This window comes from Barbus barbus (genome assembly GCF_936440315.1).
Source record: "Barbus barbus genome assembly, chromosome: 17".
Taxonomy (NCBI): Eukaryota; Metazoa; Chordata; class Actinopteri; order Cypriniformes; family Cyprinidae; genus Barbus; species Barbus barbus.
The window spans coordinates 13,413,967-13,437,302 of record NC_136745.1 but is presented as its reverse complement, the minus strand read 5'-3'; the positions used below and the strand labels follow the sequence as shown (position 1 = coordinate 13,437,302).

General features: G+C 37.3%; 2 protein-coding genes across 3 annotated transcripts; one reads left to right on the top strand and one right to left on the bottom strand.

Annotated features, from left to right (window-relative positions):
* Positions 1-1,665: 1,665 nt before the first annotated feature.
* LOC306883724 (exosome complex component RRP40-like) lies at positions 1,666-4,241 on the bottom strand. The gene is made up of 4 exons (XM_079439145.1): positions 3,973-4,241; positions 3,486-3,635; positions 3,229-3,380; positions 1,666-2,620 (listed from the first exon to the last, which is right to left on the bottom strand). The coding sequence occupies exons 1-4, from the start codon at positions 4,198-4,200 to the stop codon at positions 2,413-2,415; spliced, it is 738 nt and encodes a 245-aa protein (XP_079295271.1). The 5' UTR covers positions 4,201-4,241; the 3' UTR covers positions 1,666-2,412.
* A 508-nt stretch (positions 4,242-4,749) lies between these two features.
* LOC306883650 (transcription elongation regulator 1-like) lies at positions 4,750-23,189 on the top strand. Of its 2 annotated transcripts, XM_079439012.1 has the most exons (21): positions 4,758-4,817; positions 5,214-5,415; positions 5,542-5,703; positions 6,121-6,394; positions 7,041-7,277; positions 7,810-7,872; positions 8,482-8,679; positions 8,972-9,081; positions 9,158-9,246; positions 9,417-9,577; positions 13,076-13,154; positions 13,536-13,671; positions 17,358-17,447; positions 17,561-17,679; positions 18,576-18,726; positions 20,472-20,636; positions 20,833-21,015; positions 21,138-21,317; positions 21,407-21,490; positions 21,624-21,724; positions 21,888-23,189. In XM_079439012.1, the coding sequence occupies exons 1-21, from the start codon at positions 4,771-4,773 to the stop codon at positions 22,087-22,089; spliced, it is 3,033 nt and encodes a 1,010-aa protein (XP_079295138.1). In that variant the 5' UTR covers positions 4,758-4,770; the 3' UTR covers positions 22,090-23,189. The 2 variants fall into 2 exon arrangements, with proteins under 2 accessions (XP_079295139.1, XP_079295138.1); XM_079439013.1 differs by lacking the exon at positions 7,810-7,872 and having other exon boundaries at positions 4,750-4,817.
* Positions 23,190-23,336: the final 147 nt, after the last annotated feature.

Genomic DNA, 23,336 nt, shown 5'->3' with positions numbered 1-23,336 from the left:
ACAGCATGGGACGGAACACGTAGAACTTGTGTGCAAAACACCTGTAGCATAGAATATATAACTACCGTCAACTGTTTGGTTCTTCAAAATATGTTCTTATGTGCTCAACAGAAGAAAGAAACTCAGACAGGTTTGGAACAACTAGGGTGAACTGTCTCTTTATGTACCATAGACACATTACATTTACATTTATGCATTTAGCAGACTTACATTGCATTCAAGTTTTTACATTTTATCAGCTCTTGCTTTCCCTGGGAATCAAACCCATGGCCTTGGCGTTGCTAGAGCCATGCTCTACTATTTGAGCTACAGGAAAGCTAACAGATAGGTATGAGTGTTTTCAAAGATTATTTCTGTCTTTAGCTAACGTCATTGAGCATTTCGTGCCGTGCTCTTTCAGTCTTCATGCAGGACGCCCACTTAGGGAGTAGAAACTGTGCTGAACTTTCTCCATTTATAGACATATTTATCTTATCGAGGACTGATGAACAGAAAGCTTTCAGAAATACTTTTACAATCCTTTCCAGCTTTATGCAACAATTCTTGATTTTTAGCTGTTATGAGATCTCTTTTGTTTGAGGCTTGGTTCACATCAGGCCATGCTTCTTGTGAATAACAAACTCAACATTTGTAAGCATTTTATAGGGCAAGGGCTCTGATCAACACCTTCAATCCCATCTCATTAGACTCCATGGTTAGTCTTTGGAGAAATCATTAGCTGAGACATTCACATACTTTCAATCAAGACATGAAAATGCATTATTGTGTTGTGACTTAGTTGCAGATTTTACAAAGCAGTTGCAGGAAATGTAGAAATCATACTTCTGCAACTTTAATAGCTTAGCTCCTTAATTACTATTGAAAAATAGCTACAGGCTTTGTGGTTTGCACATCTAATGTGAGGCAGATTTGTGTTCGAGTAGAATTTTGTAGAACATTGTTCTTGCAGTGACTCAAATCTTCCATTCCCCTGGTGCTGCCTTGGACACTCGTCTGCATACATCAGTCATTCAATGAGGAAAACGTGCCCAGACACATCTTTCCATGTTGATCAGCATATCCATGCAAATTCCACTTTCATTTACAAGAACTGAAAGTCTGAGCCCATGGGAACTCAATATTAACTTGGCTAGAATCAAACTACATCTGGCTAAGAAGCTTCATCAGCTAATCAAATATAAATGCTTAGTCTAAATAAACAACATTATTGACACACTTCATTTGATTGGTCAATCATGGCTTTCAGCAGTAAAATATTTTTGTATAATAACCACTAATCTACTGATAGTTGATCATTTCATCTGATGTCAATATTTCATGTCCCTTTATTTATATATTTGGTATTTCAGATAAATTCTGAATGTTCAATCAATCACATAATAGCTGTAATATTTTCCACAAAAGCAGCACAACCGTTTTCACATTGATAAAAAAAATGTGAGCACCAAATCATCATATGAGAATGATTTCTGAGACTTGAGTAATGGCTGCTGAAAATTTAGCTGTCATCACAGAAACAAATAACATTTTATTAAAATGGAAAAGTTATAATATTTCACAATGTTATGGCTTTTAACTATATTTTTGATCAAATAAATGCATCCTTCATGACCACAAGATACTTATTTAAAAAAATAAAAATAAAATAACTGACCCTAAACTTTTGAAAGGTAGTGTAAAATTCCAGTTTTATTCGTTACGTAACATTTAATGGCTTAATTTATACAAAAGTTGCAGAGAACAGGGGGGGGGGGGGGGTACAAGGCTTTGTAGACTTTTATATATTTGTGTCTTGAAGCAATAAACAACTTTACGACTATCTACACACATTTATTACTGAATTATTAACAACTTAGGCTTGCTGAAGTGCAATGATTAATGCTCCACGTCTGTACAAAAAAAAAGGACAAAGTATTTCTCAATAACTGGATATAAAATGACGCTGGTTTTTGCATTTCTCTTATCCAAACATCTTAAATCATTTCTTGCAACTACCAATATAGCAGCAACTTCCAAAACCACAAACGGGCTAAAGAAACTGGTGCAAAAGTGCCCCCTTCTGGACACGAACAACACAGCGAACACTAGGTAGTTATTACGATAATCACACACTACAAAAATAATCAGTCTGCATTTGCTGTTTCACCAGGATTTTATTCATTTTTACTCATACAAAAGTGAATTTTTTGAAAAAAGGCAAACATATTGATTTCTTTAAAGAGAAATGATGACTTCTCTTCCTTATTCTGTTTTCAAAACTGGAAATACAAAGGAAGGGATGCCCACTGTAGGCTCAGTTATTTCTGAACTTTTTCAGAGGCTATGAATATCTGAAAACTGATGATGTGTAATTTTGGCATGTCCGCCACCAGGTGCATTGTGGGTATTTAAAAGTGGTATTTCAGATGTCCTCTAGAGGAAGTCTCTTGTCACTTTCTTAAACAGTGTCTGTCTCTGTTGTGAGGTCATATTCTCACATGTCTCCAGAAGATTGGTCACTATCAGCGTCTGCTGAACAGTCTTTGCTTTCACCCACACTCTGCCATTCATCCCAACAACCAGCTCAAAGGAATAAATCTTCTCCAGGTCCTTTATTATTTCACTCTGAGGAGCCAGAAGTCTGATGGAAAGAACACCACCACATTCTTTACTTTAGCTTTGTAGGCAAAACACTCCAAGCAAACACATTTCATGCACTGGTCAATTTTGAGATTTTTACGAGCAAAAAACACTTCTCTTATTGAATTGTATCTGTTTACATCTGTAATTTCAATGACAATAGTTGTTTTGTCAAAATACTTTCACTTCAGTAGCACTTACAAAGAAAAAATTCTATATTATTAAATTTATTTTCCTACAAACATGGTGAAAATGTTTTGTTTTCAGACTGTTGATTTTCTGAATTGGTGAGGTTTAAAAAGAGATATCTTTTCTGTAAAATCCTTTGACTCTAATATGTAAATATAAAGGAATTAAGCATTTTGAACCTAGCTTTATTCAATGTTCAGATTTAAAATTAGTGCATATTTAAACATTTCAGAAACCTGTAATACAAAAAAGATTGCAATCGTGATCCTAATGTAATCAATCAACTACGATAATATTGTAATGTATTAGTTGGTTAGCTACATTTTATTATTGCCCTATTCACCTGGGGTGTCTTGCTTTTTAAGTTAAGCTAGGAAGCATATAGATTTCTAAGCTGTATTACATGGACAAATCACAAACCTTCGCACAAGTCCCAATGAAACTTTAAAGAGCAGCCCATCAGCTCCAAACACCCCCATCCCGTTGGCCCTGCCACAGCTGTCTATACAAACCAACTCGGGTTCCATATCTTTGTTAGCAATTGTGAACTGACCGTACACCAGATCTCCAACCTGCAGAACAAAACCACACAATATCATTGCGTACATTTAAACTGCTCTTAAAAAAATAATAATGCAAGTGGGGTCTGAGGGTGTTAAAAATATATGAGAAAGTACCTGCACATTAGGTCGGTTCCTCTTGGTTGCTCCCTCAAACGCCAGGTATGACAGAGACGCCTGTTCACTTCCTCCCACATCCACTTTGAAGACATCTCCAGACTTTGCAGTCACAATGCCGATCACACTTTCACCTTTGGCTGGCACATACTGGAAGAAATAAGGATTAACAGAACTATTTAGCTTTAATCAGTGACAGCTTGCTTTGGGAAAATGTATTAATTTTTTTGATTTATTTGAATTTTTATATTTATTGTTAAACTGCATTCAGAAAAGTACCAAAAATAAGTATATACATGTTCTGAATATTTTATTGAGGAAAAAAAGAGCATTTTATTTAGAAAAAAGAATGATAATGAGCATTAAACATTTAAAAATAAATAAATAAAATTACAACATGTAATTTCCAACAGAACAAACATTAGCTGAGCTAAAATAATAAGTGCATATAAACTATGGGTGTAACGGTGTGAGTCCAGTTCCTCACCCGTCTCTGCTGAGAGTCTATCCAGTACATATTTGGCTGTTTATGGCGCAAAATTCCACTTTTACACACTTGAACTTCCTCTGCGTTTCTGCGGAGCCCTGGACCGCATATTATCTTTTCGGGTTTGATACTTTCATCTCCAGATACAGGCAACCTGCATGAAAACACATCTCCGGGTAAAAGCACTTCACCGATTTTCTCTTTGAAACAAGCATGTAAGGTGTCCATTGCTAAAGAGCAACGTGAGTGCCCTGTGTTTGTGTACTTCCGGAACCGAGAAAAGCTCTTGTTTTTTCAAAATAAAGGTTTAGAAATACAATTTTAAAAGTATGTTGTTTTAAATCAGTTAGCGATTAGGTAATCGATCCAACCATTTAAAAAGTGTAAACAAACAAACAAATACTTTCAAAAACAAAACGATAAAGTCATATAAAAAGCTATCTAAAAAATATTAAGGTTTTTAGATATTAAGAAAGTATTAACGCAACAACCAACAGAAGCAAATCGGATATGATACGTTTTATAATTTTTAGGCAGTCCTAACCTATTTTACACTATTTTGTTTTGTAATCAAACTTTTATGAGAGCAGTTCTCTTGTCTTCTCTTCGCAAATTGCCTTGATGAAACCAGTTTGGCGGAAAATATGTTTAGGGTCAATTCAGAAATATTGATTATTCAAAACTATGTGAAATGAAAAGGTATTATTTTACGTTTAAATAATTTTTTTAAATCCATTTGACGGCCGTACACCCACCGGAAATGCGTCGAGGGGACTTTTGTTGTATCTTATTCCCGTTATGGCGGAGCACACGGAGGCAGAAGGCATTGGCCTGGCCGCTAACAGGTGTGGATTTTGCATTATTTTTCATACACCGACTAACACAAACGATCAATTATAGTTAGCTTCAGTTCTTCATGAACAGTACACTTAATAACGTTGCGCAGCAGGCTAACTTGAATCTCTTTTAAGCCTCGTGTGGCCTGTTGGGTCGTGGACAATGAAAGCACCATAACAGCACACGGCTGAATGTTTTTACATCGTTATGTCTTGCCTTTTAGCGCACTTCAAGTTACAAATCGTGTTTTTAGAAAATTGCGTCATATACAATCTATTATGGCACATCAGGAAGATTTAGTGGGCGTTATGGTTCGTAAGAATGAGTTATTCTGTGTTGTTTTGCTATTTAGTGTGTGTCTGTACGGATGCTGTTTGTTATTAAGTTTGTTTTCGCTCCATCAGCATGGCTCAGCAGCCAGCACTCCGTTTTCCTGCCGCTGCCCCTCCACTCGCCAACCCCTCCACCCGCAGGCAGCCTTTACTGAGCACCCCTGTGCCTCCCTTTCCTATGATGAGGGGTCCTCCACCTCCTGCCCGGCCGCCCTTCGGACGCATTCCCTTTGACCCCAGTGTGCCCCCTCCCATGGGTGCCCCACCTTTACAGGTATGAATGTTACTTCAGATGCCATTTATTATGTAATTCCTCAACTTTGTTTTAATTGGAATGGAAAGAAGAGGTTGGGAATTGAGAAGGTTTCATTGACACCTATGACTTCGTTTTCACTTTAAGAGACCCCCGTTTATGCCTCCACCTGGAGGATCCATGCCGCCTCCACCTGGCATGATTTTCCCTCCAGGAATACCACCTACAGCCTCTCCTCCTGCTCCTGCTCCTCCTTCACTGCCCTCTGCAGAAGAGATCTGGGTGGAGAATAAGAGTCCTGAAGGAAAGGTATGACTACTAATTCTTCGTGGATTCAAAGACATTGTTGGTTCCCTATGGCAAGGTGTTTTGGGTTGTATTCCAGTCACTTGACATGGAGACTTGTATTCGTGTTTTTTTAGAATTCTCTGAGTACAAAGTTCAAAAGAATCGCTTTTATTTGAATTGGAAAACATTTGTAATCTTATAAATTCTATTTTGCCGAAGAAATAAATACATAATCTTTCGGATCTTGCATAATGTGTATGTTTGAAGTTCACTGTGCATTGTACACACTGCACTGTTGCATTGTTACACTTCTTGCTTGATACAATTAGATGATAACATAAATAGGTACTATTTTTTGGCTTTTTTTTTTTTTTTTTTTTTACAGTGCAAATAGCTTGATCTCCTGTCCTCATCTGTTTTCTTTTCCTTATTATTTAGGTGTATTATTACAATGCACGTACAAGGGAGTCATCCTGGACAAAGCCTGAAGGAGTGAAGGTGATCCAGCAGGCTGAGCTGGGTCCAATGATGCTGAGTCAGGTGGCAGCAGCCAGCGGAGGATCCAGTGGGCCTGGTCCATCTGTCAACATCCCAGCTGCAGCCAACAGCACTACAACCACACACACCTCCCAGAGCCCCTCCACAGTCATGAGCTCCACCTCCTCTCCCAGCATCACCGCAGCCTCACCTCTCCTCCCAACACCTGTGTCAGGTAAATGTCATTCCAATGAGACCTCTAAGCAACAGCTTTTATGAGATTTCTTTTTCTGACCAATAATTTATAAGCTTTTTGGGTCAGAAACAGCATTCTGGAGAAGCTTGTTTCATTCTCCTGTTTGTTTGTTTGTTCATTTTGTCTTGGTGTCAGAAGTTGTGTTGGGTCAGAAACTCATTTGAGAAAAAATTGTTTTGTTCCCCGTATTTGCTTTATTTTGTCTGTGTGTCAGAAGTTGACATTAGAAACACATTCTGGAGAAGTTGTTGTTCCCCATTCATTTATTTGTTTATTTTTTCATTTTTCTAAGTCTAAGGATTTGGGCTTAATTTTTGTTATCCACTTGTTTGTTTATTTGTTTATTTTGTCTGGGTGTCAGATGTTGTTTTGGGTGAGAAACTCATTCGGGAAAAAATATTTTGTTCCCTATATTTGATTTATTTTGTTTGGGTGTCAAAAGTTATATATTAGAAACACATTCAGCAGAAGTTTTTGTTCCCCGTTTATTTGTTTTTTTTATGGGTGTCAGAAATTGTTTTGAATCAGATTTGTTTAATTTTTTGTTACCCATTTGTTTGTTTATTTTGTCTGCGTGTCAGAAGTTAATATATGATCATTCTGTACCCAATTGTTTGACCCGAAGCCCACGATGTCGTGGAGATGCCGTCAGTTGTAACCACAACCCCCAGTGCGATGGCAACCCCAATAGCAGCTATCAATCCTCCAACGGTTACAGTGGCCATGACTACAGGACCGCCACCTCTGCCTGTGGCATTGTCCCATTCTGTGCCACAGCCCTCTGCTCCGATGCCAGGATTCCCTCCTGTCATGGTGCCACCCTTCAGAGTGCCCCTGCCTGGCATGCCCATTCCACTGCCCGGTAGGTTTGACCTTTGAACTTGTTGAATCACCCTGTTTAGAATTGTTCTGCTCTAGTTTACGACTGCCTTTCTCTCCTCTGTTCCTTGTCTATCTGTCTTTTTCACACTATCCAGTGCATGTCTGTAGTTTGACTGGAACCTGTAGGCTCTAAAAGATGCCCTTGTTTTTGTTCACTGCATACAGTTACCAAACATCTTTCATGAAATTGTTTGACAGAAAAAGATTCTAGAAAGCAAAGCAAGCTCTATTGTAATATATTAAATAAGTGTTAACTACTGCATTAATGTTGTGGTGTTGCAGAAGTGACATTCAGTGTTCTATAGATGGCAGTAATCTGCCATTTTCATGTGCACTTGTTGTCAAGCAACATTATTGCCTAATTTCAGTTGAATATAGATCAGCTAGCACTGTAGGAGAATACTGTAGTGTTTTCATCATAAATGATCTAGTGTTTACTCTCCTTGCAAGCAGTAGTTGACGTATGTTTGTGTCTTTTCCAACACTCTTTGCTTGCTTATACGCTCTTTCAGGTGTAGCAATGATGCAGATAGTCAGCTGTCCCTATGTAAAGACTATCTCTCCTACCAAAAACGGTAATTCCCTTCCCCATTATGGCATGTTAGTAACTGTTGTGCATCTTTATGCTTTTTTCAATGTCATCATTTCCAATTAGAGGCCCCTCTGTTTCTTACAAATGAGACACAGGCTGACTCACTTCACTTTTTCAGTTGTTTTTGACTTAACATATTGCTTAGTTGGAGTAGATCTGTTTTTTTCCCCTCTGAAAACTTGTAACAGTCGAGTTGTAGGCAGTAACCTAGATAATAAACTGCAATAGAAATTCAAATAACACCGTGTTTTGATTTGTCGTAACTGTGTTCCTACCCTGTGTCCCTTTTTCTTTCATGTTTTTAATGTGATATTGTGGTGGTATTGTCTTTGCATGCGTTTGTCCCATGTTTAATTGAATGTTTAGATTTTTATGATATTTTGTGCTGTAGTTAAATCATCCAACAAAGATTTTATAATGGCTAAATCTTTTTTTATACTAGTAGAAATTCTGACTTTTTTTGGTCAAATTATGTTGTAAAACTATGTGTAACTAATATAACTATGCAAAATCATTATTCCATCATTTTTGTTATGAAAGAGAGGAGCTACCTGTCTTGAACCGATTCTGATTTTGTGTGTGTTATATCAAGGTATGCTCCATGGCATGGCGCCACCTTTGGTACCCATGATGCCTCCTCAAATGGCAATGGCTGGGCCTTCAGGACTGCCTGGAGCTCTGAGTACATCTGACTGGACTGAATTTAGAACCCCAGAGGGAAAGTCCTACTACTACAATAAACACACACAGGAGACCACCTGGGACAAACCTGAAGAACTCAAAGAGACAGGTTAGAAACTGGGACAAAGACTACCACTAGCTCAATTACCCTTGGCGTGACTTGTAAAAAAAAGTTAATTAAATATTAATTACCAATGACATTTGGTGACTGGTGTTGTGCTAATTTTGTTAAATTGTTTATTATTTGTAGTTTTTTAATGTTGCTGTTTAAGATGTAATGTTGCATAACACCCTTAGCTAGGAAATATTCCAGTTGGTTTTATATATATATATTATATATAATATGCTGTCTTCAATATTTCCTGATTTGACAGTTGCTTATCTCCATGTTTCCATAACAGAAAAAGAGAGTGAGAAGATCAAGGATGCAGCTCTTGACATGATTGATGCTGAAATCATGGAAATGGAAGATGGAAGCCCAAAAATTGATCCACCAAAAGAGAAGAAAGAGGTGGGCAGTGTATCTAGTTTTTTAAATTGTTGTGTGTAAACTAGCGTTTCTGGCATCATCTGTGTGTTATTCCTAGGAGCTGAAAGAGGAAGAAATGTCAGAGGAACAGAAGGCAGCGAAAAAGGCAAAGCCTGTTGCAACCACACCTATTCCTGGCACACCATGGTGGGCAGCTGCTGTTTACACAGATTTATTAGATCTACACAAATCAGATCAACTACATTTAATTGACAAGTTTTGATTTGTAAATAAAGTGAAAAAAGTATTTCGAGCTATTGGATGTTGGCTCACTGTATTGGATTTACTTGTGCCTAATGCTTATGCATATGTGTCAGGTGTGTGGTGTGGACGGGTGACGAGCGAGTGTTCTTTTATAACCCAACCACGCGTCTGTCCATGTGGGAGCGGCCGGAGGAGCTGGTGGGACGGGCTGATGTTGATAAAGCGATCCAGGAACCTCCCCACAAAAGAGGCCTGGACAACAGCAACAAACTGGGTAAAGGTCATCTCCATAGAAATGCATCTGTTGCATTTAATGTCACATTTAATACTTCATATCTCTCGCATGAAGTATTTGCACTTTTTGATAGAAATGACAGATTATGTATTTTTCCACAAATATTTAGAAAGGATCTAAATAATGCTGTATCCAAACCATGTGCAATATACTAATTTTCCATAATCAGGTAATTGATAAAACAGCCAGTAAGCAGAGCTCCAGATAAAAATATCAATAAAGAAGCAAAACAAAACAAAAAACAGGCACCACATTTTTATTTTTTTTTGAAGTGCCAGCATAGAAATTAATTTGCACTTGAATTTTAAGCACAATTTTTGAACAGTAAGAATTGTATTTTATTCAAAATACAGCAAAAGCAGTAATATTGTGAAATATTTTTATTTTTTAAAATAAATGCGTTCTATTTGAATATATTTTAAATTGTAATTTATTCCTGTGATCAAAGCAAAATTTTCAGCACCATTACTCCAGTCTTCAGTGTCGCATGATCATATCATATACTGATTTGCTGTTCAAGAAACTTTTTTTTATTATTTTACTCAATATTTGAAACGCTTTTTTTTCAGGATTCTTTGATGAATAGAAAGATCCAAAGATCATAATTTATCTGAAATAAAAAAGCTTTTGTAACATTATACACTATACCATTTTTTGGGGGAAAGAAATGATCGAAATTAATACTTTATTTAGCAAGGATGCTTAAAATTGATCAAAAGTGATGATAAAGACACTTATAATGTTACAAAAGATTTCAATTTCAGATAAGTGCTGTTCTTCTGAACTTTCTATTCATCAAAGAAACCTGAAAAAAATTCTACTCGGCTGTTTTCAACAATAATAATAATAATAATAATAAATGTTTTTGAGCAGTAAATCAGAATATTAGAATGATTTCTGAAGGATCATTTGACTGGGGTAATGATGCAAAACATTCTGCTTTGAAATCACAGGAATAAATGACATTTTAAAATGCATTCAAAAATATTTTTTTTTTACAAGATTTATTTAAAAAAAAAATTTTTTTAAATGTACTGTTTTTGCTAGGATGCATCGATCCGATACTCCGGATGAGCTCTGATACGGTCATTTTCTACGGATCGGGTATCGGTCAGAAGAGACCAATCCAAATCCGATATTGTGCGTATACTATTGTGTTATTGAAACATTAGTGTATGAAGAATTATTTGGCAAGTTAATGACATTAGAATATTCTGATTTACTGCTCAAAAACATTATTATTATTATGTTGAAAACAGCTGAGTAGAATTTTTTTGAAGAATTTATCTTCCAGTATCTGGCAGTATGTTTTGGGGGCTCATTTTAGTCATCTCCTATCCTGAAAAGTCTGTATTGCAGGATTGATTAAATATGAGCTCCTAAAACTTACTGGCAGATTCTGGAAGATAAATTCTTCAAACAGTGGCACAATGGATGTGATGCTGGGCCGTCAAGAGTCACTCGCAACTTATCTGTCCATAAAGCCTATAAAAAAAATCAATCTTCATATATTTCACAACACTTCAGCATGTAATTCTTAAGTGAGGGTCATTTTAAAGAATTTTTTTACACAAGCAAAGTCTCTGAGAACCTGACACATTGCACTTGTGGAGACTCCAGGAAGGTTGCAGTTCTGGAAAATGATGGTGCTGGAGACTAAATGGTTCTTGATGGTTTCTCACCTAATTCTTCACATTAATTATTAATTATTTTGCAGTTAACGTGTCTTTTTCTTCTCCACCTGTTTTTTTCTGACCGTGCTGACCCAATGAGCATTTCACTGCCCAATGGCATGCCTGAACTTTGCTAATTCTATTATTGCATTAGTATTGCATCCTACTCATGGGCATTTTATAATATTTTTACTTTTTTTTCTTGAGTTCAATCTCTTTTTTGGCTCATTTTATCTGTAAAAGAAAGCCTGCCTAATAATTCTGCACACCTGAAATTTTTGACTTTCAGCCTTCATGGACAATTATATATCACTTATAAATGATTAAATACATAATAGTAGTTATTAAGATTGATGTGGTTTGGAATTGGTCAAATGTTCTTGGAAAAAAAAATATGACCAGAATATCAAGTTGCCTAATAATTCTGCACACACTGTATAAAGCACCATAACGTTTTCATGCCCTATATTTCAAGTGTTCTGAAGCTGTTCCATAGTTTAAACTGAGTGAGGTACAGATGAATATTTAAGTCGTTAAATTCAACTTCATGTAAACTCTACTCTCTGCTACAGCTGTCTGTCATCCATTCAGCATTCAAACTGCGTGTCACGTTCGGTTGCTACAGTCAAACTCTCTTCAAGAGCGCACAGTAACTGAGGTTCAAAGCTGTTACAAGAAAAGGATAAATAAACTAACTAAACTAAACTTTTGTTTTATAATACTTTTGCGCAATGAAAGATTATTAATAGTCTTTCTTGTTCTGTCCTATCTATCATATGTTGCTGCCTTCATTACTGTGCTATAGATTTAAAAGAAATGTCTTTTAATTTTATAGTGTATATTTATATATAAATTACTTGTTTTTTCATGAATGTATTTTACAACAATACAAAGAGCAATGTGTACCATTTTCCCAGATTTAGTCCTACATTAATTCACTTTTATTTGTAAATAAAATAAAATTTCACTAGGTTTTATGAAATTATTGTGCACACATGATTTTTCTAGAGTGTTTTGCTGCTGAATTATCCACTGACCTAGTTTATAATAGGTTTTTTTTTTTTAATCATAGATTGATTATATATTTTGTCATTTGTTATTTTTCATAAAAATGAAGTTGTCTATATGTAGTAGATTGTGTTTAACACACATAAGAGTGACTATCAGGTCACAGAGATGTATAGAAATTCTTCATCTATTTAAAAAACAACTGCGCTGGTATCGGATTGGATCGGTATCGGCAGATACTCAGAATTTTCGGGATTGGATTAGTTATGAAAAATGGTATCGTTGCATCCCTAGTTTTTGCTGTACTTTGGATCAAATAAATGCTGTCTTGGTGAGCAGAAGAGACTTCTTCAAAAAACATTAAAAATCTTACGGTTCAAAAACTTTTGACTGGTAGTGTACTTTTAGTCATCCTGCCACGTGTATATTGTTTGTCTGCTCACTTTTTATAGCATCTCCATTTTCATGCCTTTAGTAGTTGCTCTGCAATTTAAAAAAAAAATCAATGTGTAAATTTATGTTGAAACCATTGGCGATCTCATTAAAAATGTAATTTTTTAAATTAATTTTAAAAGGTCAGAAATGCAGCCATTTTAGGTGCAGCCTGGAGCCCTGCAATAAGAACAAATTTGACATGTAATGTTTTTAGATTTTTCTACACCTCCAAAGACAAAAGTGGGGAAAACTCCTGTCTGCATGTCAGCTGTGAGCATGAAGCATTCTCTATCCATGTCAGACTTTCAACAGCTTGTTAATAACTGTTCAAACCTTCTGTTGTGTGTTTCCTGGGACACAGTGCTAGCCAAAGAGGAGCAGGAGTTTGCTCTAGCAGAAGACATGCCTGAAGATGAACCGAGCAAGGCCAAGAGACGAAAGTGAGACTTTTTTTACAAAAACTTGTATTAAGAAAGTAAAAAGTCAGTTGCATAAAAATACTTAATGTCTCCCAGCACTTGAAGGCAGTTCACACAAAGTAAAATGCAAATGAAATTAAAATATAAAATATTCACGAGCATTTTTTAACTGTTCACGCTTAGTCAGATGCCAGAATTTCTTCATTCTCTAAAAAAGACCAATTTGGATAAATAAATTGGATACTAAAAGTAAACCGCAACTGAACCATTAAAAATGTGTCTGGTCTAAATAATAAGACTGCAAATTATTATGATATTATGTACTGTGAAGGAAGTCAAAGAAGTTTGTTTTATCTTGTGCATTTTCATGTCTTCTGACTGATTTGGTGTTTTGTGCTTTAGGATAGAGGAGAAGAAGGAGGCCGACTCCGAGAAGGAGGCAGCTATGGAGGCAGAGCTGAAGGCAGCACGTGAGAGAGCCGTGGTACCTCAGGAAGCTCGGATGAGTCAGTTTAAAGACATGCTGCTTGAGCGAGGGGTAAGACACATACATTTTATTTATTTAACAAGTAAATACATGCAAAAAAATTTCTTCTGTATTTTTGATCAAATAATTGCTGCTTTGGTGAGCTTAAGAGACTTTGTTCAAAGACAAAAAAGATCGTATTGTCCCCAAATTTTGAGAGAGACTGTATGTCTTTTTTTTGTGGATTCATTTGTAACCCGTAAATCATGTGAGAGATCGAGTAATCTGATTTGAATGATGATGACAAGGCAACACTATATTTATTCCTCCGGAGTTCTTGTTAGTTGGGCCCAGTTTTAAATCCAGTGTAGACTAATGTACTTATGTAATTACAAAGTCAACACAAAATCACTGCTTATTTATTTCATAACAAAATGGCAGAGAAATTTGGCTGGGCATGATCTTGCAGTGCGGTTTGTTTATTTATTTTCTGGTCTGAAAGGTTAAACGCATCATTTGTTTAAGCTACGGTTCTACATCTCCCCCCTCTTGGCAGCAGATTTGATGTTTCTACTCTGAAATATGGATAAATGCATATATCGCTTGTGTAAATACATGCATACTTACACAAACGTCCTTGCAAGAGTCTGTAGTCTAAGATATTTTTTTAATGAGCACTTATTCAGCAAGGATGCCTTAAATTGATCAAAAATGACAGTAACGATTTTTATAATGTTACAGAATATTTCTGTTTTAAAGTGCCCCTATTATGGATTTTTGAAAATGACCTTTCATGCAGTGTGTAAGACAGCTCTAAGTGAATGAAAACATCCTGCAAAGTTTTAAAGCTGAAAGTGCACCGTGTATAAGTCGACTCTCAATCACTGAAACGAGTCGTTTTTAAAACGAATCCAAAGTCATTTCATGTTGACATCAACATGAAACATTAGCATATTGCCCGCCCTCTTGTTGCGCACGCAGACCTGGGAAAACTTGATTTTCGCTTTGGTCTGAATGAAAATGCAAATTCATTCTTTGCCACTAGGTGCCGCTTTTGGAGCGTTAAAAGCTCACAAACACTGCTTTAAATGAAATCGACCAATCACTGCAGATTAGCTTCACGCAAAGGAGGGGTTTGGAAAAATTAATAGTTGAGCGAATCGTTTGGTAGTCGTTGAGCAAATAAGGTAAAAAGAAATGCATATTATAAGAAAATGAAAGTGTTTTTTTTGACCTTACATGCATGTCAACCTGTTGTTGGGGACTCTCAAAACCAAAATATGAGCCTTACATAACCCATAATAGGGGCACTTTAAATAAATGCTGTTCTTTTGAACATTCTATTCATCTGAAGTCTTGAAAAAATGTATTACGTTTCCTTAAAAATACTAAGCAACCGTTTTCAACATTAAAGGGGTCATGAACTGCCTTTTTTATTATTTTGTACTGTTCTCTAAGGTCCATTTATAATGTTATCAATATTTTAATATCCAAAAACACCATAATTTATAAGTAATAGGGTATTTTCTGTCCTGTTTTGACCCCCACTCATTGGAACACTTCATGAAATGAAGTGAAGTGACATACGGCCAAGTATGGTGACCCATACTCGGAAGTCGTGCTCTGCATTTAACCCATCCAAAGTGCACACACACACACCGTGAACACACACCCGGAGCAGTGGGCAGCCATTTATGCTGCGGCGCCCGGGTAGCAGTTGGGGGTTCGGTGCCTTGCTCAAGGGCACCTCAGTCGTGGTATTGAGGGTGGAGAGAGCGCTGGACATTCACTTCCCCCACCTACAATCCCTGCCGGACTGAGACTCGAACCCGCAACCTTTGGATTACGAGTCCGACTCTCTAACCATTAGGCCACGACTTCCCTTAATTTAAATAGGCGTGGCGGATTGTAGACTCAGAATTTACTCACTGCTGTGATTTGGCTAACAGTTGTGTATGTTTGACAGTCTGTGTCCTTTACAGTTGGACGCTGCAGTGATTTAGGTTAAAAACGCATTAATACTGTGACATTACTGTTGGATCTAATATATTTGGCACAGCGCCGTCTTCGTTTCAATCTTTGTGCTTTGTTTGTAAACAAATCTGCGGTAAAATGAAGTGAATAAAGGGCCAAGTTCTTACTGACACGGTCTGGTACTAACATAATCTACTCTTACCTAACATTGGGATCAGAAGGAAGGCAATGCAAAGCAAAGACTGTGTTTTTCCACAGCTTGGCACTGCACAGCATCTTGTTGTCTTTGGAGCATCTTTATTCTGCGTAGACCTGCGTTTGTTTCTCATTATTTACACTACATGCGTAAATCGGTGGGTGGGGCTAAACAGGCAGCAATGTAGAAGGCGGTGTTGATCATCTTCTGCGGAGGCGGTGTTTAGCCACACTATTACATCATAGAGTGTTACATTCCACAAGCTGTCGTTTTGGCAGACTGGTTTCAATATAAGCTGTTTTTAGACTGAGAAAGTTTTGAGTTCTGAAACTTAGGATGTTTTTATAGTACTATGACCTCATTTATGTCAAAAGATCAAGGGAATTTAGATTTCTCAGTTCATGTCATGACTCCTTTTAATAATGATAATAAATGTTCCTTCAGTTCCATATCAGATGAAGGAGTTCTGAAGAGTGGCACTAAAAACTGAAGTAATGGCTGCTGAAATTTCAGATTTACCATCACAAGAATAAAATATTAAAAAAATATTCAAACAGAAAATAATTCACTTTATTAAAAAAAAATTTCTTCTGTATTTTTGATCAAATAATTGCTGCTTTGGTGAGCTTAAGAGACTTTGTTCAAAGACAAAAAAGATCGTATTGTCCCCAAATTTTGAGAGAGACTGTATGTCTTTTTTTTGTGGATTCATTTGTAACCCGTAAATCATGTGAGAGATCGAGTAATCTGATTTGAATGATGATGACAAGGCAACACTATATTTATTCCTCCGGAGTTCTTGTTAGTTGGGCCCAGTTTTAAATCCAGTGTAGACTAATGTACTTATGTAATTACAAAGTCAACACAAAATCACTGCTTATTTATTTCATAACAAAATGGCAGAGAAATTTGGCTGGGCATGATCTTGCAGTGCGGTTTGTTTATTTATTTTCTGGTCTGAAAGGTTAAACGCATCATAAGCTACGGTTCTACATCTCCCCCCTCTTGGCAGCAGATTTGATGTTTCTACTCTGAAATATGGATAAACGCATATATCGCTTGTGATGGAGATCCCTTCAAGTCTGTAGTAGAGAGTTATCTGCCCTTTGCCACGCCATCCAATGCCAAAGATGAAAGGCACATTTGCAGTCAAAGGGTCTCATCATCAAGGCAAGACCCCTTCCCCCTCTCCTCATCCTCGGACCCCCACGTGTCTGAGAGATGCCGTACAGCAACATATACAGTAATCACTCGAGTAGACGAGCTGCCCGTTCACCCCCCATCTAATTACACCTCTCTTATTGCGCCAATTAGCATGGTGGGAAAATAAATTGTTGGAGGCAGAGAGATAGAAGCTGAGGACCACCTGTCGGTGTGTGTCATTCATTAGGGTTGGTGGGATGGAGGATGAAAAGCAGTGGGCTCAGACACCCTGACTCTAGCGCCACAGGAGGGGGACACGCTCAGAGGGGCTCACCTACTAAACGCTCTCTTCTCGTTATAATGGCCCTAATTAAGAGGAAGGGGGGTTGAAATGGCTCTGACTTTTTTCTCCATCTCTAAACATCTTTCTTATTTTTTTTATCAGGTCTCTGCGTTTTCTACCTGGGAGAAGGAGCTTCATAAGATTGTATTTGATCCACGTTATCTGCTGCTCAATCCCAAAGAGAGAAAACAGGTACACACTGTACCATGCCGCTATCATGTCCACAAAGTGAAAACAGATTGATATCAGTCTCCAAATATAGTGTACATGTGCTCACTTATCTCACGCCACTGTCCACTCTGCAGGTGTTCGATCAGTATGTGAAGACGCGTGCTGAGGAGGAGAGGAAAGAGAAGAAGAATAAAATCATGCAGGTCAAAGATGACTTCAGGAAAATGATGGAGGAAGCTAAACTGGGTGTTAGGTAAACACTTAGACCTTTAAGTCACTAAGGACCATCTGGATAAACCTAATTCATCAATGCTGTTAGTGTTAATACTGGTGTTCACGTACTTAAAGGTGTTTATCAGAAATAAGCCAAGTAGGTTATGAAACAATCCATTTTAAAATGTTGGGCTTTGAAAAATGTGCAGTTCAGTGGTTGTCCATCTGCATGCTGGCATAGACAAATTAAAAAATAGCAATAACACATCCTGTGTGAACAACCTCTAAGTGTCTTTGTTTATTTGATGTTTTTGTCTGCCATAACAGTATAATGTTTTTGAATTAACTTCATTTGGGCTCTGTCAACAACAGATATTGAAATGTCTGACTAATTAATCAAAATAACTGTAAAATATTGCAGAAAATATTTTAGTGGAAACTGTTTTACATGATTCTTTGAATATAAAGATCAAAGGAACAGCTTTTTATTGATGTAGAAATCTTCAGATGTCAGTATTGATTAATTTAATGCACCATTGCTGATAGAAAAAGTATTAATTTCTTTCAAAGAAATCTTGCTGATCCCAAAGTTTTGAACAGTAGTGTAATTAATTGTATTCAAATATTTTATTGATTGACATCCCTAATTCAGTGGCAACTTGCTATAACCTGGTAACCTGTCTCAGTTACCACAACATTCAAATCAAGTCATTTTTATTTCTGTAGTTCTTTTCACAAGCTATGATATGTCAAAGCAACATATCCTAAAGTCCTTGGTGAGTAAAGGCGACTGTGGCAAGAAAAAACTATAAGATGTTTAGGTAGTGGAGAGGGAAAAAAAAAACCTTGAGAGAAACCCATGCTGCTTTTGCATTGCTATGAATGTAAATATGTTAAATGCATAATCTAACAACAGGGACTTTGCTGTCTTCACAGAACAACATTCAGTGAGTTCGCTGCCAAACACGCCAAGGATTCACGCTTTAAGGCTGTTGAAAAAATGAAAGACAGAGAAGCCATTTTTAATGAATACATGACATCCTTCAGAAAGAAGGAGAAAGAGAACTCAAAGAATCGTGGAGAAAAGGTGAGGAAATTAAGTTTATACAGAACTGTTACCTTATTTTACCACAAGCTGAGATGTCAATCCTATTAAACTTTCGGAAGTGGTGCTTGTTATTTAACTGACATTTAATACAATAGAAGCAAGTGCTCAATGGGTGAAGAACCAGGACCCCCTACCCAGACATTATTATACATTGGATATAACTTTTTAAAATACATATTCAATTCACATTCATTGTCATGAAATACACTGCATGTTCACAATCAAAGACGAATACACTCGCAGACTGAGACCCAGAGACTGTGACTGTCTGTTAGTTGTTCATGAGCTGTAATCTGCCCTGGTGTTTGGTCCACACACTTGCTGTCTTTGTGGCTAGGGTTAAGTGCAGAGTGTCTGGGCTGATTGCCTTTGGCAGCTAAAGGTCAGCAATCAAACATTAATGCCAGTGAAATGTCACCTGTGTGGGGGGCCATAAGTTAGGAGGGAGTGTTCACCAGGTGGGGTTCACCAGAGGATGCCCCTCTAATTCCGTGATAATCAAAACGTATTAACAGCGATCAGTTGTTTTAGTCACATTTTTAAACTGTTGCAATGGCCGGTGGCAGTTGTGACTCATTGGATTTGGATACGTTATTGCAAATGTATAGTTCAATAGTGAAGAACTGTAGACAATAGTGTCACTGAATCCAACAATATAAGTAACTAATTTAACTTGCCTTGCTCAAAGGTGCAGTAGTGGTGGGCAATGAGTTGTCATCTCATGTGGGATTTGAACCACCATCCTTTTGTCTAATTGCCTAGTTCTATACAGTTTATATTTGAGCTTGTCCCTGCAATAGTATGTGCTGTAAACATGTCATGTCTCTGACCCCTTTATCACTCCACCACAATACACTTTTGTCTGCAGACATTTGCTTGGAGTCATTTTGAAGAAATTAGCTCTTTATTGGAGCAATTTTATATTATTTGGTGACAATAGCAAAATGGTGATACTTCATGGATATTCTCTCTTTTGGGGTTTAAAACTGCAACCCTACCAACTTTTTATCTCTTGAAATTTTATCTTTAACCATTAAAGGGATAGTTCACCCAAAAATTAAAATTCTACGTTCAAGGCCCAGAAAGGTAGTAAAGACATTGTCAAAATAGTCCATGTGACATCAGTGGTTCAATCGTAATGTGACTGACACAGAAGAGAAGAAAGTTGAATAAAGTCATTATTTTTGTGTTCTGTGGGCACAAAAAGTATTCTTGTAGCTTCATAACATTACAGTTGAACCACTGATGTCACATGGGTTATTTTAATGATGTCCTTACTACCTTTCTGGGTCTGTTGCGTTGCTGTCTATGCAGGGTCAGAAAGCTCTTGGGTTTCATCAAAAATATTTTGTGTTCTGAAGATAAACAAAGGTCTTACGGTTTTGGAACGACATGAGGGTGAGTAATTAATGACAGAATTTTCATTTTTGGATGAACTATCCCTTTAAAGGTCTTTACACACGGAGTCAGAAATTCTCGTCTGAAATTTTTGCACATACGACCTCAAGTTGTGTCAATCACATTTACACACTGCCTCCGAAACTTTCGTCCGTATTAAAAAAAAATCAGATCAGGTTCGAATTTTCTGTGTTTTCGCAATTGTAGCAAGCATTTTAATAGGAAAGGATGCCAAATACGAAAAAAATTGTACTTGGTGCAAGGACCTTAAGCCCCAATACCCTATAGATTTATGTTGCTATTGTTTTTTTTTTTTTTTTTTTAAGGTCAAGCAAGACTTTTTTGAGCTCCTGTCAGATTATCATGTTGATGGTCAGCAGCGCTGGAGCAAAGTGAAGGAAAAGATGGAGACTGACCCTCGCTACAAGGCTGTGGAAACCTCTGCAGCTCGAGAAGAACTATTTAAGAACTACGTGGAGCGTCTTGCCAAGGTTAGTGAAGCTGCTTCACTTTACACTTTACATGGGGCCAACCCAACAAATGAGAAATACAATTTTAGAAATGCATGTAAATATAGGGCTAGAGAAATAATAAATACATTTACACAATGGCTAAGAGACCAATGTAAAGAGAATCATGTATTGACAAGTTAGCTTTTTCTGTTATATGATCTTAATGCTCCTCCAGAATCCAAACTCTGAGAAAGAGAAGGAGCTAGAGAAACAGGCCCGCATAGAGGCCAGTCTAAGGGAAAGAGAGCGCATGGTGCAGAGATTTCGCTCGGAGCAGACCAAAGAGATTGACCGTGAGAGAGAACAGCACAAGAGGGAGGAGGCAGTCCAGAATTTTAAAGCGCTCATGTCTGATATGGTAATGGACAGTGTTTCATTATGACTTTATGTCATGCCAGATTGAATATCTCAGTCTGGAACCTTAATCGTAAATATAACAATGTGCAATTGTAATTAAAAATAGTTTTCTACATGTGACAGGTAAAGTCATCTGATGCAAACTGGTCAGAGACACGTCGGGCCCTGAGGAAGGATCACCGCTGGGGGTCATCCTCACTGCTGGAGAGGGATGAGAAAGAGAGGCTCTTTAACGAGCACATTGAGGCCCTCGCAAAGAAGAAAAAGGAGCAATTTCGCCAACTTCTGGATGAGACGACCTCGGTACGTAGTGCCCTGATGCCATTACCTGGGTCATATGTCTCTTAACTCATAAGTCTTTTGTTAATCTCAAATTCCTTCCTCTACATCAGATCAACTTGATGACATCTTGGAAGGAAGTGAAGAAACTCATTAAAGAAGATCCAAGATGCATCAAGTTTTCCAGCAGTGACAGAGTAAGGCCCTTTGCCTCTTGACCAATTTAAAAAAAAAAACAGGAATGTGTTGTACTCCTTTTGTCAAAAAGCTATGTCTTGGTTAAAGTTATAGAGTAAGTCTTTGTTCCTGCTGTTCATCTTTTCACTGTAGAAAAGACAGAGGGAGTTTGGTGATTACATCAAAGACAAGTACATCACAGCTAAAGCAGACTTCCGAACTCTTCTGAAAGAGAACAAGTTCATCACCTACAAGTGAGTAGTTTCAAATCTGTGATTTATACAATTCTTGATTCTAATTCTACCTTATATTAAAACAATTATCTAGTGATAGAAAACAGCAACAGTAAAAACTGTAACAGCTGTCTTGTTAATATATAGTTCTTCTGACTCCTTCTGTCCTTTTTTGTGTCTCCAGATCACGCAAGTTGATGCAGGAGTCAGAGCAGCACTTGTCGGACATAGAGAAGATCTTGCAAAAGGATAAAAGGTACCTGGTTCTGGACTGTATGTCAGAAGAGAGGCACAAACTCCTCATGGCATATGTGGAGGAGCTGGACCGCAGGGGACCACCTCCACCTCCCACTGCCTTTGAACCTGCTCGACGCTCCACTAAATAACACACACCTCCCAGATATTTTTTCCACTTCTTGAGCCCACACTACCACCGTACACACTATAGACTTGCAGAAATGGTAAATCACTCCAGCTCAAAGGTTCTACTTGACAAACCTTTCGAAGTGAACGGTACATACCCACTTGCCCACTAAGCTCATGACACAGAGAACATCATGGGTTATTGACCAATCAATTCAGCTAAGCATAAGACACAGAATAAGTATTTGGACCAACTGGAAGGTTTTTTTTTTATGATGCATTTTTTAGGTCATCTCCATAAGGAGCCAGTGTTTTCATGTTCTTACACACTCTTTATCCGTCCATTCAAGGGTTGAAGCCACATTAGATGCTCATTGGTGATTGTAGAGAGCCTGTCATGTGTTTGGGTAATTGTCCTGAACATCATCTGGAGGTATGACCACCTGGTGCCTGCCGACCTTTTTTTTCCCCGCTCCAGCCTCTGCAATCTCAAATTGCGAATATCAATTCCGTTTCACGCATCCCATCTTTTGCTCCAAACTGTGATTTGCTGAAATTGGGAGAACCTCCCAGTTTTGTGAACATTTTTTTGGTGACTTTAGTCACCCCCAGGGATATTCAAGAATTATGAAAGCCTCTCTGTGTATATGAAATTTTAACTGACTGTTGGGTTAACATGTAAGATGTTTCTAGATGATGAATATATATAGATATGTATTCATTAGTTTGTTTACAATGTGTTACGGCTGACCGTATGAGGACTGGCAGTTTGCCATGTCAACTGGTCGTACGGTTTAATTTAATTGTCCAGATGTTTCTTAAAAAAAGATCTTGTTTTTTGCTTTATGTACAGTTGAAGTTGAATAAAAGCAACCTTTTTTTATTTTACTTCTGTTACTGGATTTTACATTTTGCAGGTGTGTGTGCAGTATGTGTAGAACAGCTCAAAGCAGACCACAAAAACAACACAACTCCTTAGTAGGTAATATATATAAATTTATTTTTCACAATTTCATTCCCTAAATACTTTCTTTATAGCATACTCATTCTGTAGACATTTCCATCTTTCCATCTTAATGTGTAAACACACTCATAATAAAAAGGGGCAAATTGCAGTTATCAGTAAAAGAAAGGTTTCAACATCTATTTTTAACAATACCACAGGCAGGAGAGAGCTATCCACAGCTTTTTCGGCATTTGTATTGTCTTTTTTAATTAACCTGTGCGCACAAGACATCACCACACACTGGTTTCTTTAGTGATATTGCTA